Here is a 16540-nt window from a genome sequence, read left to right as displayed (position 1 = left end):
ATTTAAACGAGATTGTGTGAGCATATTGTCAGATTAATGTGAGAGAAAACCCAGTGAAAACCTGTCTGATCAAAGGCCGACTTATTCTTATTTAGAAATTGAACTTTGTCGATATCCCTCTGACTTTCCCTTAAAAGGTTTAAAAAATAAATGATATGTTGGTCTCTCAGTTTCTTCAACATCCCTACTGTGGCTCTCAGCCCCAAAGCTTATTGGTTCCTACTGAAGCAGTAAATCTTTGAAAACATGTCACATCCTTTTTGAAGAGGCACAGCTATTTCCTCAAACAGCTGGGCATTGTAGTTTTTAGTAGCGGGAGGAAATAGCACGTTTGGCTTTATGTTCGACTGTCGGGTGAAACTGTTATAGTACAGTGCACCACACATTTTACAGACTTTTTTTTAATAGACTACATTATTCTATTAATTTCAAAACACTTGTATTCTCTTTATGTTATTGGCAGAATTCATCAGTTTACGATTGAGAAAAAAAATAAAAAATAGTTATTTTTGTTTTCTGTACTGGTTTAAATATTTCCAGGCAATAATGATAATAATGATAATGTACATTTTGTAAAAAAGATAACATTTAAACAACAAAAGTAAATCAGAGCAGTTACCTTTAAACTGAAGCACAGAAATCAGGATTAACGCCAGTCGAACCATTCTCTGTTTGCTCTCTGGAAACAAATGTGCTCTGTGAGGCTTTTTGTGTCTCATACTTAGCTGTAGCTGATGATGAAACTGCCTTCCTGTGGATGAGTTTCTGTGTAAAAACACTTGTGACACAGCCTCAAGTCAGGCCAATTTAAAGTCAACTTTATTCACATAGCGCCCCAACTCAAGAGCAGTAATGATACTATTCAAATAGAGCAGGTCTAGACCATACTCTTTCATTTACGGAGACCCAATATTACCCCGTGAGCATGCTTTGGAGTGACAGCGGCAAGGAAAAAATCCCCTTTTACGTGTAGCAACTTGAGAGAGCGATAGAGATACACAGCAGCAACAATAGTAACAATAACTCCCAACTCATCAATACATGCGGTTGGTCAGTGCCACTTGGCTTCGGATACCGACATCCAAAGACATCCTTTAGCATCATTATGCTTTCAAGTAACTCCAATGTAAACCAAAGGGTGTCATTATTAGACAGTCATAGCAACCGATGACTAATATAAAGAGTGAGAAAGTCCACAAACTGAGGTTGATGAGTCAAACAAACACAGGACTGCTGTTTTGTCACGCCACTCATTAGTCATGTGGGTCGTTGGTCAAGTTAACATCATCTACACTCTTGATGCCTAAACACAACTTTCTGTGAAGACTGAAGATTATTTTGAAAACACACTTTTCATGTACCGAGTGGAAACTGACGCCGCCTCTGCCACGTCCAGAGATGACACTAGAGGGGTACGTAGACGGTTATAGTTTGAAGCTGGAGCCACTAACAAAGGGTCAGTATTTAATGAGTTAGGAGTGAGAATGTGTTGCCTTAAGGCATGCTTAGAGTTAAGCTAACTGGTTGGTTTCGTCTGGCTTGATCTATAGATAAAATTGGGTATCGTCTGCATAACAATGGAAGTTAGAGTTTTACTAATAAGAATCCCCAAAGGAAGCATATATAAGGTAATTAGGATTATCAAGATTAATTGATGACATTAACAAACTGAAAACAATCTGATAAATAGGACTTAAACCAGTTTATGCGGTTCCTTAAATACAAATCAAATGTTAAGTCTCCAAAATCAGTCTCTCCCCAGCCTCTCAAAATTATCCAAACAATACATGGGAGATTATTTCAGTATAGGTGTCTGTGTGTGCAGCCTTAGAGCACCACCATGTGTCATCAGGCAGTTTATGCTAAAGTCTTAAAAAAGCACACTGGTTTATTTCTCTCAGTGAAATTTAAGTCCCAGCATTTCTGAGGAAGCTGTGTGTGTGTGTCGGTAATGCTTAAACATTCATTATGTTATCATCTGCATCTAGGCACAATGAGTAAACATTATTTGCAGCATTTTACTTCCTTCATTTGATTTACTTAGGCCGTTAATGTCATTTTAGAAATTCTTCCACATTTGTAATGGTTGCAGGTAAGATCTGAGAAACCTGAGATCGTTTTATGTTTAAACACACATGGCATATTCTACTATATCAAGTTGTTAGCATGTCATTCTCAGGTTAAAGGTTATGTCTCCAAAATGTAAAGGTTTGAAGAACATGGTTGCTTTTGCTGCACAAAACATTAAAAGCATTTGTTTTGACAATATCCAAAAGATTTAAAGATACTTATGGAAAGGCATTTAATCCTTCAGCTGTCTCCACCTATATTGACAATGCTAACCACTATACCGCTATGCCATTGTTGAGCATACTTCAAGAGGAAAGACATTGCAGTAAATCATTGGAGAGTACTGGAGTAAAATGCTTTTATTGTTGTGATTCCACCCAGTGTCTTTTGATTCTAACAGAAATGTTCAGAGTAATGTCATCTGCGTATAATGTGATCCAGTATTTATGACAAGCAAACAAAATTATACATCCCACATTGTTTGGATTGCTTAAAAAAATGACATAAAACCCAACAGCAGCTTCACAGATCAATGAAACATTTATAAATACTTATATACATTTAGTGCAACAATCAGCACAAATGCAAGTATCTCTACTACAGTTTTGGGTCAGTATACATGGAGGATTAAAGGATAAGGCTGATGATATTCTCCATTTTCTTATTGTCAACAAATCAACAATGGATTGAACCTGCTTACAAGTGTTGTGTGCTTTAGGAAATAACCAAGCCTTTTTTAATCGTATTTATTTGTGACACACATTAAAAATAGATTAATAAGGCTTGAAAATAGAAAACCAAATAAATAGAGAAACAGTAGATTTAATCGTGGTTTGGAGAAACATGCGACCATGTTGAACGAACATTAAGAAAAGTATTAAATGTATGTTCTCACAAAATAAGCAAAAAGCTTCTCTGCTGATGTCATATAGTCAATACTTGATAATATTCTCCATCAGGCCCCGAGATAACTCATAGCAATAACATGGCATTGCCAAGTACCATTATTTAATAGTTTCTTTGACGATTCATTTTAAATTGTTGCGAACTTGTTGACATGAAGCTTGTTGGTGTGGAGATGACAATATCCCATTAGGGGGAACTGCTGCCTTTTAATCAAAAAATAAAAGTCTAAATGTGGAGCCAAAAAAATAAAAGTCTGGTTGTTTTTCAGGTTTTTTGCATTTTTAAAAGGGTTAAAGATAAATAAAACACATTTACCAAAAATAATTGAGTTTGCCGTTATCTGTTCTGTCAGATGTGTCAAATAAACAACTTCAAATAGACTAATTACTCATTTTGCATCTATTTTTAAACTAAAGAGTTGACAACTTTTATTCAACCAAACTAAAAATGAAGTATACTTTTAGGTACAAATGGTTAAAGAAAGCTACGAAATGAACAGAATTCTTTTCTACGACAAAAAATCAATCAGACAGATTGATTAAATTAGCATCTTTTTCTGTTAGAAAAACAATTGAACTCTTTTGTGCTTCTGCTGTCCACTTTGCTTTCTTTGTTTCTACTAAAGAAAACCCACTAGATGGCGCTGTCCTCCCGTCCCTCAGCTGTGACTTACATGGTGTAATAAACAGAGGTCAACATTAAAAACTCATCTGCAATCACACCTGTAGGTGTAAAGCCTGTAGTTGTGCGTGCTTTTTCTTATTGTGCACTAAACTGTTTATATTTGTTTGGTCCGTTGTGGTTTGTGCAGGGAGGACATTTTACAAGCCAGACAGATACAACACATGTTGTATTTTACTACTGCAGATGGTTATTTCTCAAATGTCAGTATCTTAATCATAAGCATAGTGTTATGTCAGAGCACCTTCATAGCAAATAAGCCGTTTTAAATGACCTTTACTCCCTTTGTGGTGAGTTTAGGGAAGAAAAAGAGGGGAAAGCACAGGGATGCACCCCAGTAAACAAAAACCCAAATACAATTCTTCTACACATTTTACTCTTTTGCGCAAACTCCAGCTTTTTATGGATTCAAGCAAATAAAGAGCAACATCAACATGTAAACCAATGTCAAAAGGAAAAAGGTGCAAATAAAAACCTCTAATAGTCGAGACCTCCTCAGACTTACTATCATACCATTTATGACAAAGTCTGGCCAGTGTAACGGAGATGCAAAATGATTTATCTGCTACTTGGCGTGTCTGATATGCATGCAGCATGACAGAAGAAAAAACATGATTCATGTCTTCTTTTCCTGTCGTAGGCAGCTTCAAACCAGGTTTCAGGTGTGTTGACTCGTTCCACATAACTTCTGTCGTACGTAAAACAAGACATCAAATGAACATTTACAGTGTGTTTCACAACTTCAGTCCAGAGCATGAAGAAGTCAAATTCAAGTAAACTCAGGTGACGTTGGCCCTGTGCAGTGTGTGCAGTGTGCAGTGGCCTCAGTACAAAACCAAACAGAATGGCTCTCTAGTTCTTCCTCACAGACAAAACTCCAGACAAGACTCCAAAACATGAAAACGTCACCTGGAGTATTTCATCTCAACTACAGCCGACCTTTTGATGGCGATGTAGGAATTGGAAGCTTGTTTTTCTTTGAAAAGTGCACTGGAGCATCTTCTGCATGACGTTGCCTGCTTTTTTTTTTCTTTTTTTTATATATAATACACAACTACCTCTCCATAATGAAAGCCAAAGTTCAGTCAATTGGAGGTAATCTTCTTTGCAAGTGTATTGGAGGATGAGACCAGGATCCCACTGCAGGTTTGGACTGGTAACGTTGGCCCTCTGTGCCCCGTTGGTGGCCCCCCTGCTGGTAAATCCACTGACGATCGTGTCCGTGCTTGATTAGACTTGGCATCATGGAGCTTGGCAAAAAAAATAAAAAATTTCAAACATTTCAATGGAGCAGTAATTACCTTGATGAGGCTAAGAGGACGCTTATTAATTAAATATGAACTTAATTGGACAAACTGCTCTTCCTAAAATGATCAGCAACCTCAGACTAAATGCAGATGTTAGTTTTGGCTTATTATGGCTTCTAACTGAGACATGTTTTTAGTGTACCTATAATAAATAAGGATACCCTTTATCTGTGAGTGGGTGTTTTGTTTCTTAAGACCCTGTGAAATGAGGCAGTGCTTGTGATCCATTTCAAAAACTAAAATCTCAAAACCTAAATGTGAGATGTTCATTTTTCTAGCTCACAGTCTCAAACGTCAAACTTGATAGAGTGATCTCTCAGGGAAGCCAGAGCCTCATTTGTAAACCTCTGAGCTAGGGATGAAGGGAAGGGAGAGGATGAGTTGATGAGTTCAGCGGTGACTCAGACCCGTTGTCCAGAAACAGAAACAGATTTAATGCTCTGGCTTGTCTGAAGGGTGCTTCGTAAGGCACCTTCACAAATCATTAGAGAGATAATCAGCTGGTAGCGAGGTGAGAGCCAAATAAAGTTTTATAGCTTTGTTTGTGTCGAGGAAAGCTTATACGCCTGAACAGAAACTTCAAGAGACTTAATGTCCAAAGTGAATGGAGAATCTGTTCAGAGAAAGTAGAGGAGGGTTCAAGAATCTGTCTCGTCAGAAGGTCACGCTATGGGACGCCACTGAGAGGAGAAATACTGAACAAAGAGACATTCAGACTAAGTGCTGTCCTCTCTAAAGGGCACTCCGGCGGGATGCGGATGAAAGACGGGATGAGAGACGTTAAGGAGGAGAAAATGTACAAAGGCATGCAGAAGGAAATCCATCATCCAGAAAGTCACCCGATATACAAAGATACAGAAAGCAGGGAACATCATGGATCAGATGTTCTCTGTTAAAGGGCTCGTTGGAGATGAAACAGTCCTGCTGATCTGTCATGCACACGTGGGCAACAATAACCACACGATGTCGAGACAGTTCTCCACTGTCTGTATGACCCAGAGCATGATGGGAAACACCTTGCTGTCGCACAACTGAAGAGCTGATTGGCTCTAATTTTCTTCATTAACACTAGATTGTTGGCTACCGGTCTAATGTTGTGCAATAAAAGTTTAATCTAAAAACATATCTTGTGTGGTTGGTTATTATAAAGCTTATTTATATAACGCTTAGCAGCAAAGTGTTCAACAAGGCAGACGTGAGAAGAATGAAAGAAAAGAACACAATGCCAGATACATGCACATTTCCACAGAAATATATATTTACAAACAAATGTAAATAAATCCGGACGTGTTCTGAAAACTACAAGTAGCCTACAGATCGCATCTAACAGGAAGTAACTGTTCCTGTGACAAACTGCTATGTTTTGTCTGTAGCTCTGAGGGAAACGCTTCTGAAGATGAAAGTTTCCACAATCTATTTCTAGTCATGAAAATGGCATCAACACTTTCACTTCCCTGAATGTTTTTCTGGGGATGTTTCAGTGCAAAGAAAGTGGTCTGCTGTCAAACCTCTGTGTGAGTGTGTGTGTGTGTGTGTGTGTGTGTGTGTGTGTGTGTGTGTGTGTGTGTGTGTGTGTGTGTGTGTGTGTGTGTGTGTGTACTCACTGCTTTCATGTGATCCTTGTCCGCCTCCATGTTGACATTGTGTCTTTTCAGTTCTGACTTAATTAAGGCTGAAACATAAAACAAGGAAATATTACATCTGATATACATCTGTTTGACATGCACAGATGAACACACACATTTCCACACACACACACACACACACACATGCAGCCTACCAGTGAGCAGTATTCCCAGGAAGATCCAGGCGCAGAGGAAGATATTTCCAATCAGGGGATTGTAGTTTGTGATCAGTTTGCCCTGAATCAGAGTGAATATGATCCCAAACATCTGCACACACACACACACACACACACACACACACACACACACACACACACACACACACACACACACACACACACACACACACACACACACACACACACATACAAATGCATGGTTAGTGGATGTGAGAGTTCTGCATGTAGAACCTTAAGGACACTTTGGAGAACCTTGGTGATACCTGAGCAAAAGCATTGAGGAGTCCTGACGACGTTCCTTCAGACTCTGGGTAGGTGATCTCCACTCCGAACTCAAAGCCCAGAGGAAGGTAACCCGTCATGAAGAACCTGGAACAATAAGTTTAAACGGAAATATTATTGTCTGTGTTGTAGTATGACAATTTTATTTACTTGTTAAAACACCCGTCATGTGATTTTGACAAATCCGATATGGAGGGGTTTTGAAATGTAATTCCAATGCGACTTGTAAATGTGGACTTTGATGTATTTATATTTATATGTAAACACACCTGCTTGGTACCTACAGCAGGTGTGTTTGAACCTACAACAAATTGAGATAAAGAGACAGAACTGACACCCTGTTTCAGGACTATTTGTTTTGAGAGCAGGATTGAGTAGTTGTGGGATTAGAAAGAAACTGTAGAGTGATGCAGCCTAACGGTTAAAGAGGGTTAAAGATACAGTTAACAGTTTGAATCCCAGCATTTTTGGGGGGAAAGAAAAACAAGGGACAATCTGTTTTAGCAGCTCTATAATCATACATTTAAACATCTGGATGTGTAGATATATTTTACCTATGAATGTAGTTTTGTTTGTTGATAATTTACTAAAACAGCAATTCATTTAGATGCTTTATATTCAAATTTTGGGCTAATTATTCAGATCTTCCAGCAAACTGATTTTTTTTTCTCCTCTGTTCTATTCCCTTTGAGATTATTCATATTTTTTACATGTATTCATATTTATATATATATATATATATATATGAATTTTTAGAATAGCAGATGGGTGGTTGGAGATCACTACTATCTAGGAGTCAGCAGGTAGTCAATGGCAGTATAAAACAGGCAATAAAAGGTGAGAATGCAAGATTAGCCGTGGACAGATAAGGAGGTGCACACTCACTGGCGAACACACACACAAACACAACTGATCACATGATCTTCCTGGCGGAGATAAAAATGGAAAAATCTTTACTAAATATAAGTAAATGGGGGCTGAGTTTAACAGAAAACTACATAAAAACATCTGTTTACAAACTGTCACACAGCTCCAAACTCCTGTTATAAATACTTGCATTGTAGACATCTCCATGTGAAGGTCAATGCTGTTTATGAACATAAAGTGTGAAGGAATGCTAAGCAGTGTCTTTGGTCTTTATGAGCCCTCTGACGTAACTGGAGATGGTTTACAAGGTCGCCCTGCTTTCAAGGTCAAACTGGGGTAATACGACACGAGCAGCCTGGAGACATGAAGTATCTATCTAACGTGCACACACACAACGTGAAGAAAATGTATAAATTCAGTGACTTGGTTCCAGTCGTACCCCAGAGCTCCAGCCGTGAAGAAGACCAGAATGATGTTGTTGAGCTTCAGGGTGAAGGTGAAGACCACCATGCCCAGAAACGACAGGCCGTACACGATCAGCGTCGTCATCCTGTAAAACACCACATGGCAGTGTTATTTCACTACAGTGATTGACAGTATTTCAGTCACCTATCAGTTGGTATTCTATGGATGAACGTAATTCCATTTCTTTTGATTTTATCTAAAAAAAACTATGACGGCTCATTAAACTTTGCTTGCAGAGCTAGAATGTCCTGTCTCCAACATGTCTGGGTGGGTCAGGATTTATCTTCACTTAGCTCCCTTCATCTTCGGTGTCTCAGGTTTCATTTCACCTCATCTACCCTCCAAGCTGGACGACTTGTTTCATTCTCACACAAGCATCTTACATGACTCTTATATTTCACTACATGGCCAAAAGTATGTGGACACGCCATTCTGGGTCACCTTTTCAAGGCTCTAGGTCCCTTAGCTCCAATGAAGAGAAATATTAAAGCTACGGCAATCAATGATAAACTACTAATTAGACCCTTTCCTTTGTTACAATTACAGTGTCCTGAACAAATCAAGCTCCATAAAGAAATGTTTTTGCAGACACTGAGGTCGACGTGAATACCATACAACACCTTTGGGATGAACTGGAATGCCAATAGGTGACGTCACGATGACTATGTTCACTTCTTATATACATTCTGTGTGTATAACACAGGCGGCAACCTCCGGTTCTGAAAACTGAAGCCAATGCTTCATGTCTTAAAGCTGCATTCTCTCTCCTGTCCACCAGGGGGCGACTCCTCTGGTTGTATAGAAGTCTATGAGAAAATGACTCTACTTCTCTCTTGATTTATTCCCTCAGTAAACATTGTAAACATGAGTTTATGGTCTCAATCTCTAGTTTCAAGTCTTCTTCAATACAGCATGATGTTCATTTAGTAAATGATGCTCCATTTAGAGTCAAACAGACCATAAAGCAGAGTATGCTTTAGGGCGGGGCTTCACACTGATTGACAGGACGCTACCACAGCGTTGTCCGCTCTGGGAGTTGTGTATGTTTTTGTGTTAAAGCTTTAACCCTTTCACAGTTTGATTTCAGTTCATAAAAGTTAATTGTAACATTTTAGTTTCCTAAAAATGTCTCCTCATCTTCTCGAGTGCAAAAAAACAAGATGGCGACGGCCAAAAGGCTGAATTCTGAGGCTTCAAAACCGCAGTCCAACAAACCCAACAGGTGACCTCACGATGACGACGTCCACTTCTTATAAACAGTCTGTGGTATAACATGATGCTTTATAAATTCCGTGAGACGGCAGCCTTAAACGAACAGTAGGGGAAAGTGTGTGTGCCCGTGTTGCCTACTTGTATGTCTTGGTGTGGTCCAGCCACACGCCACACAGGATGGAGCCGCCCATCCCAGCAACAACCAGAGTCAAACCGATTCTCCCAGCATTCAACTCCGAGTTCTGAGGAGAGGAGAGGAGATATATTAATGAGGGAACAAACAGCTGACTAAAAAGCTTCTTGTGCAGCTTTAAACTCGTCAAATCTTACAGATGGACTATGAGACGGTCACATGTTCTGTAAGTTGTGTATATGGTGATTCGAGGGGGGGTCAGGGATTTACAGTTCTTCTAGGTGGGAGAGGGCCGTTAAGTCATCTGAGAGAGTTTTATAAGTTCATGCAAGGGTGAACATCTCTAAGTGTGTGTGTGTGTGTGTGTGTGTGTGTGTGTGTGTGTGTGTGTGTGTGTGTGTGTGTGTGTGTGTGTGTGTGTGTGTGACAGGGATAGTGTGAATTGCTAAGAAAAGCAGAAACTGAACCAGCCTTTCCGTTCGTCAGTCAGTGTGTGCGTGTGTGAGAAAGTGTATGAGAGTGAATCAGTCTTTATCTATGTCGGTCTGCTTTGTGTGTGTGTGTGTGTGTGTGTGTGTGTGTGTGTGTGTGTGTGTGTGTGTGTGTGTGTGTGTGTGTGTGTGTGTGTGTGTGTGTGCGTGTGTGTGTGTGTGTGTGTGTGTGTGTGTGTGTGTGTTGTGGTGGGCAGCAGGCATGCGTGAACACAGCTAATGAACTCAGACAATAAGCTCATGTCTCATCAAAGCCATCAGACATTTCTTTGTTCTTCTCTCTCTCAATAACTCTCTTTCTCTCTCTGTCTGTCTTTCCGTCCAGTTTCTTCTTTATGTACATTCTAAACATAAAAAGGAAAATCTAAATAAATAAAATAAAACAGGTAAATGGTGGAAAAGTTGTTTAACTGGTTGAGAGAAGATCTGCAGCATTCGACACAGATAGATTTATTTATCTTGTTTTATGTCCGTTTGATTTGTATCTGCAGTCATGCCAGGACTTGTGTGTGTTGTGCTGTTGCTTTGTTGTTGGTTCCTGTTTCCAACGGCTGCAGATCACAATCCATCTCATATTCCAGTTATTCTCTCTGGACCAACGAGTTTAAAAACTCTGGAATAAGAATAAAAATGGAACTTAAATTAAGATTTTTGATGCCATAAAAATGATTTGAGCTGTCCTTTACCAAAGAAATTCTTTGAGAATCGCAGAAAAGCACCACTTTAAATCTTGTGTTTATCAGAGAAGTTTTTTGAAAACTTCTCATTCAGCATGAAATAATCATAAATAAACGACTAATGGGAAAATAAGTCTTTGTCGTCTGAGACCAAAACGACCAATTAGTCCGTTAATCCACTCAGAAGGAGCAGCCCTATTCCCAATCATAGATACAACAGCACAAGATTAAGCTGTTTGTTTTCATTCGCTCGTTCTTTTTACCGCATAGCAGGCCAAGATCATCTGGTTGAGTAGTGTTGAGACAGAGTAGAAGGAACCAGTCATTATACCTGCAGACAAACAGAAACAAAGAGTCTATAAGCTGATTTAAACATGATTAATATGTTTTAATGTTTTCAAATCTAATTCAAAATGCAAAAAACAGCAACAGGCTTTACTGTGGTTCTCTGACACGGACTCATGCATTATGATTATTATAGAGAGTACATTTGTTCCCTTATACAACTGTGTCTGTCTTTGTCAGGAAATTGTCTGCGAGTGTCTGCGTCCCTGATTGGCTGTTGCCGAGTTACAGAGTGCGAGTCATTACGCCTGCAGCTCAATAAAGTACATGACATTAAATATGGCCAAGCCCTTTTCTTTAAAGTCGGCCTGTGAGATGCAGAAGGAAAAAGTCAGCCCGACAGTGTGACGGATCATTTATGAACCCGGCGAGCTGTGGAGGAATCACGTGACTCAGCATGTGCCGTGAGGTTCTAGAGGCAGACAGAGGGCCTTAACGTGGCCCCCCATGAACGTCTCTCCACACACCCACCGTAGCTGATGAGCAGGAACACAAACGCTTTATTCTTCATCAGGTTCACGATGGACTGTTTGTAGGAGTAATCTTCGGTGGGGGAGCTTGGTAGGACGGCCTGGGCGTGACTGGGAGGGAGGGGGGGGCGGTCCTTAATCACTGTAGGGACACATAAGAGACAGTTTGGGTTAGCTTACTCTAAAGCCTCTGAAGCTGCATTTCTACCAGGAAGTTCCTGATCATTTAAGTACTGGGTCCTAGAAGCCTGTTTCCATAGCGATCTGTTGCACTCTGCAGTCTGGAGTTCAGTGTCTGTGGAGTGTTTCATGGTTATTAATGTGTGCTTTAACGCCCATATTGAACAAGAGAAAGTACTATAAATAATCACTTGGCTTGGTTAAGTGTACAAAGCAGGTTGCATTATTCTCTAGTCTGCTTTAGTAAAAATATAATCATAACTTAATCCCCAGAAATACTTTATTGTAACCTTTTTTCTTTAAGACAGACACGATTATTCCTCCGAGTTAATACAGAGAACTGTTCATTATTGAGTAATGGGGACTTTCATTACCAAGTGTTTTGATCTCTGAAAGTAATACAACATTTTTCTCATCAACCAATGATATGATTCAATTGTTTAAATTAAAGAGCACAACATTCTTCATAGATTTAGTCTCTCACTTGTTCTCTTAAAGTGCACACCTTTAACTTTTAAATATAGGCTAAAAGATGTTAAATGCATGAGGTTTCTAAAGTTGCTGGGTACCGGAAGCAAAGTTACCAGACGTTTTGGCGGTCCCTGTGGACAAAAGCGGTATTGTTTCTAAACACCAGACTCCCTTTAGAAAACCTCTCGTTTTACTGCAGCAGGGTCTGACAGTCTGACCCGCTCAGTCCTGGTTCTGGTTCTCCTGTGCCTCCCTTCCCTCCAGCGGGTCCAGCAATACGGCCTGGGTCTCCAGCAGTGTGGTGTCGGTGTAGGAGGAGGAGGAGGAGGAGGAGGAGGAGGAGGAGGAGGAGACACTGACCTTCTCCTGTAACTCCTGTGTTGAGCTCAGAGGGTTTCTTTGCGTTTGACCTGCTGGTTCAAACTGAAATCCTCTGTTTCAACATGTTTGCATATTGTCATGTCAAACCAGAAGGTGATGGTGCCCATCTAAAACAACCACATTACCCTCTCCACCCACCACCAACCCCACCCTCTTCCTCTCCAAAACACAATGCAGTGTTGACACATAGAACCAGAACACTTAACCTCAGGTCTTTCCTTAACCCTGAACCGAATCCTATTCTAAATTGAATCCGTAACTCAAGTCTTAATCCTGAACTGGTCACTTACAGATTTAAGGAGCGGCAAAATGTCTGGAATATCTTCCATCCTTGTGAGGACATCTGGGTCCTCATGAGTGCAGGAACAAGCACACAAACACACACATCTGTTGTGCAGTTGTTCCTGTGGTCACCTCATGTGACTTTGAGGTAAAAGAACCACAAATAAGCAGCAACTGGAGCAGACGGCGGCACAAAGTTAATGCACGGAAGGCTATTCTCAGAGCACTTCACCTACATATAGCTGACTGGCTATTAGGACAGTTTTGCCAAATATTACAGTAAAGAAATTAATTAATTAATACCCACCCTAGCTTTAATGCACGGAAGGCTGTTGTGTGTGTGTGTGTGTGTGTGTGTGTGTGTGTGTGTGTGTGTGTGTGTGTGTGTGTGTGTGTGTGTGTGTGTGTGTGTGCGTACCTATAACAGTGAGGATGAAGAGCACGGTGGACACAGCAGCGGTGCCGTAGAACATGATGCTGATGTTGTGACCCATAAGTTCAACGTCATCGGGCGTGTTGGGAACCAAAACCGGAGGCAGCAGGAAACCTATGGCTGTTCCTAACTAGGGGGCGAGAGACATAGAGAGACATAGAGAGAGAGAGAGAGAGAGAGAGAGAGAGAGAGAGAGAGAGAGAGAGAGAGAGAGAGAGACATGTTTACTAACTCTACTGTTGTTTTTATGCAGTGTGTTATCATATTACACATTTAAATTGAAGGTTTGGTGATAACATTCTGTTTATTTCATTATCTTCTATTGTATTTAAATTGATTGATTGATTTACTCAATTTTTTCTTCCACAACTCTTTTCTATTCTACTCTTCTATTCTGCTGGCAGACAGCGCTGTAAGTAATACTCATATATTATACTGAAGGAAAAGTGGCAATACCACGCTGAAGTCCTGCATTCAAAAATGTATTTAAAAATACAAAAGTATTAGCATTGAAGTAAACTTAAAGCACAACAAGTAAAAACACAAATTTTACAGAACAATATATATTATATTATAATTATTAATGCACTATACATCACGTTGATGTTGCAGCTGGTAAAGGTGGAGATCATTCCCGTTACTTTACTGCTGGGCATCATAATCTATAATAATACATAATAACTTATTAATTATGTATAAATCTAGTGGAGTAGAAGTATAAAGTAAGATACATAGGAAGGAAGTACCTCAAAGGTAAGGTTGAATATGTTGAATACACTTATTGTAAGTCGCTTTGGATAAAAGCGTCTTCTAAATGACTGTCAAATGTACTGTAATGTAATGTTAATGTACTGTACTGTATAATGTAATGACTGTAATGTAATGTAATGTATTGTACTGTACTTAGTTACACTCCACCACTGTCTGCTGATCTCTCTTCACCTCCTATCCAATTCTTCCATGACTCTACTATTCCACTCAATGACGGACCTTAAACACATTGTTAATAATAGCCCTATAAATAATGTGTAGCACACTCACACACATTCACACACTCACACACACACTCACACACACACACACACACACACACACACACACACACACACACACACACACACACACACACACACACTCCCACACACACACCCACACACACACACTGACACACACACACACACACACACACTTACATTACATTACAGTCATTTAGCAGACACACACTCCACACACTCACACACACACACTCACACACACACTCACACACACACACCCACTCACAAACACACACACACACACACTACACTCACACACACACACACACACACACACACACACACACACACACACACACACACACACACACACACACACACACAAACACACACACACACAAACACACACACTCACACACACACACACACACACACACACACACTCACACTCACAAACACACACTCACACACCCACACACACACACACACACACACTCACCCCCCCACACACACACACACCACACACTCACACACACACACACACACACACACACACACACACACACACACACACACACACACACACACACTCACACACACCCACACACACACACACAACCCACACACCCTCACCCACCACACACACAAACACACACACACACACTGACACACACACACACACACACACACACACACACACACACCCACACACACACACACACACACTCACACACACACACACCCACACACACACACACACACACACACACACACACACACACACACACACACACACACACACACACACACACACACACACACACACACTCACACACACACACACACACACACACACACACCACACACACTGACACACACACACACACACACACACACACACACACACACACACACACACACACACACTCACACACACACACCCACACACCCACCCCCACCCCCCCCCACCCACCTGGTTCCCCAGCACGGCCCCTGCACACGCAGTGGAGACCTCCCCGGGCCCGAACCACACCGAGGCGACTCTGGACGGCAGGCCGAGGATGAACACCTGCGCCACGGAGCAGACCACCTGCGCCGCCACGGTGACCCCGAACCGCTCCGGACTCACACTGGCGCACTTCATCCAGGCACCGGCGCAGTTGAGTCCGGCTCCCAGCAGGGCCGTGAGCCGGAGACCCTTCCTGTCCAGCAGCCAGGTGGCCGGGAAGATGAGAGGCACATACACCAGCATGTAGACGATGGAGAGCAGGTCCACCTTGTCATTGGCCACCTGGTAGTAGTGCGTGAAGACATTGGTGATGATGCTGTACTGGATCCACTGGAAGGCGTTGACCAGGGAGGACAGGCTGAACACTGTGAGGACTGCGAACCTGCGTCGGTACAGCCTGGTCTCCAGCTCCTCTCCTCCTCCTCCTCCTCCTCCTCCATTGGGCAGCATCGCCTCTCTCTCCTCCTGCAGCAGCTCCTTGTCTCTCCTCTCTCCATGGGTCGGAACCTCTCCATGGGTCGGCTGTGCGTAAAGTTCTGGTTCTGGAGACCTTCTTCCGAGCTCCACATCTCCAAGTGCTCCTGTGTCTGGACGCACATGCTCCTGGACCAGCTCTCCAGCCACCATAATACCTCCCTCTTCCTCCTCTTCCTCCTCCTCTTGGTGTGGTTCTGCAGGGAGGATGTTCTGCAGAGAGAGAGGATGGAACCGGCGCACTTAGAATGGATACATTTAGGAACTAAGTACTCCAGAGAACATCCGGTTCCTCTCTCTCTCTCTCTCTCTGTGAATTGGTTCCTCTATCTTTTGTTCAGCACAAGATGTCGCATGAGTTCTGATGAGCCAATAGGAAAGCAGCAACAGCTCACAGTATGCCTGCGTGTATATAAATAAATATATTCATATATCAATAAAAGAGAAGCTTGCACAGCTTGTGCAGAGAAGTTACAACCCCACATAATGTAATTATTAATAAAACATTCATGGTAATAATTCAGTTTAATCACCATCTTTCCTTCCGTTTGCTCTGTGGTTAGCTGGTGTTATAACACTGTACTGCACTTTTATAAATGCATTAT

The 16540-nt window shown here is 41.3% G+C and overlaps 1 protein-coding gene across 1 annotated transcript; it reads right to left on the bottom strand.

Annotated features, from left to right (window-relative positions):
* Nucleotides 1–2442: 2442 nt before the first annotated feature.
* flvcr1 (FLVCR heme transporter 1) lies at nt 2443–16164 on the bottom strand. Its single transcript, XM_054618611.1, has 10 exons — nt 15426–16164; nt 13443–13587; nt 11712–11852; nt 11159–11226; nt 9733–9836; nt 8357–8467; nt 7032–7137; nt 6745–6856; nt 6569–6636; nt 2443–4907 (listed from the first exon to the last, which is right to left on the bottom strand). The coding sequence occupies exons 1-10, from the start codon at nt 16086–16088 to the stop codon at nt 4743–4745; spliced, it is 1683 nt and encodes a 560-aa protein (XP_054474586.1). The 5' UTR covers nt 16089–16164; the 3' UTR covers nt 2443–4742.
* Between the last annotated feature and the right edge of the window lie 376 nt (nt 16165–16540).

Source organism: Anoplopoma fimbria, chromosome 18 (genome assembly GCF_027596085.1).
Source record: "Anoplopoma fimbria isolate UVic2021 breed Golden Eagle Sablefish chromosome 18, Afim_UVic_2022, whole genome shotgun sequence".
NCBI lineage: Eukaryota > Metazoa > Chordata > Actinopteri > Perciformes > Anoplopomatidae > Anoplopoma > Anoplopoma fimbria.
This window is presented reverse-complemented; position numbering and strand designations above follow the sequence as displayed.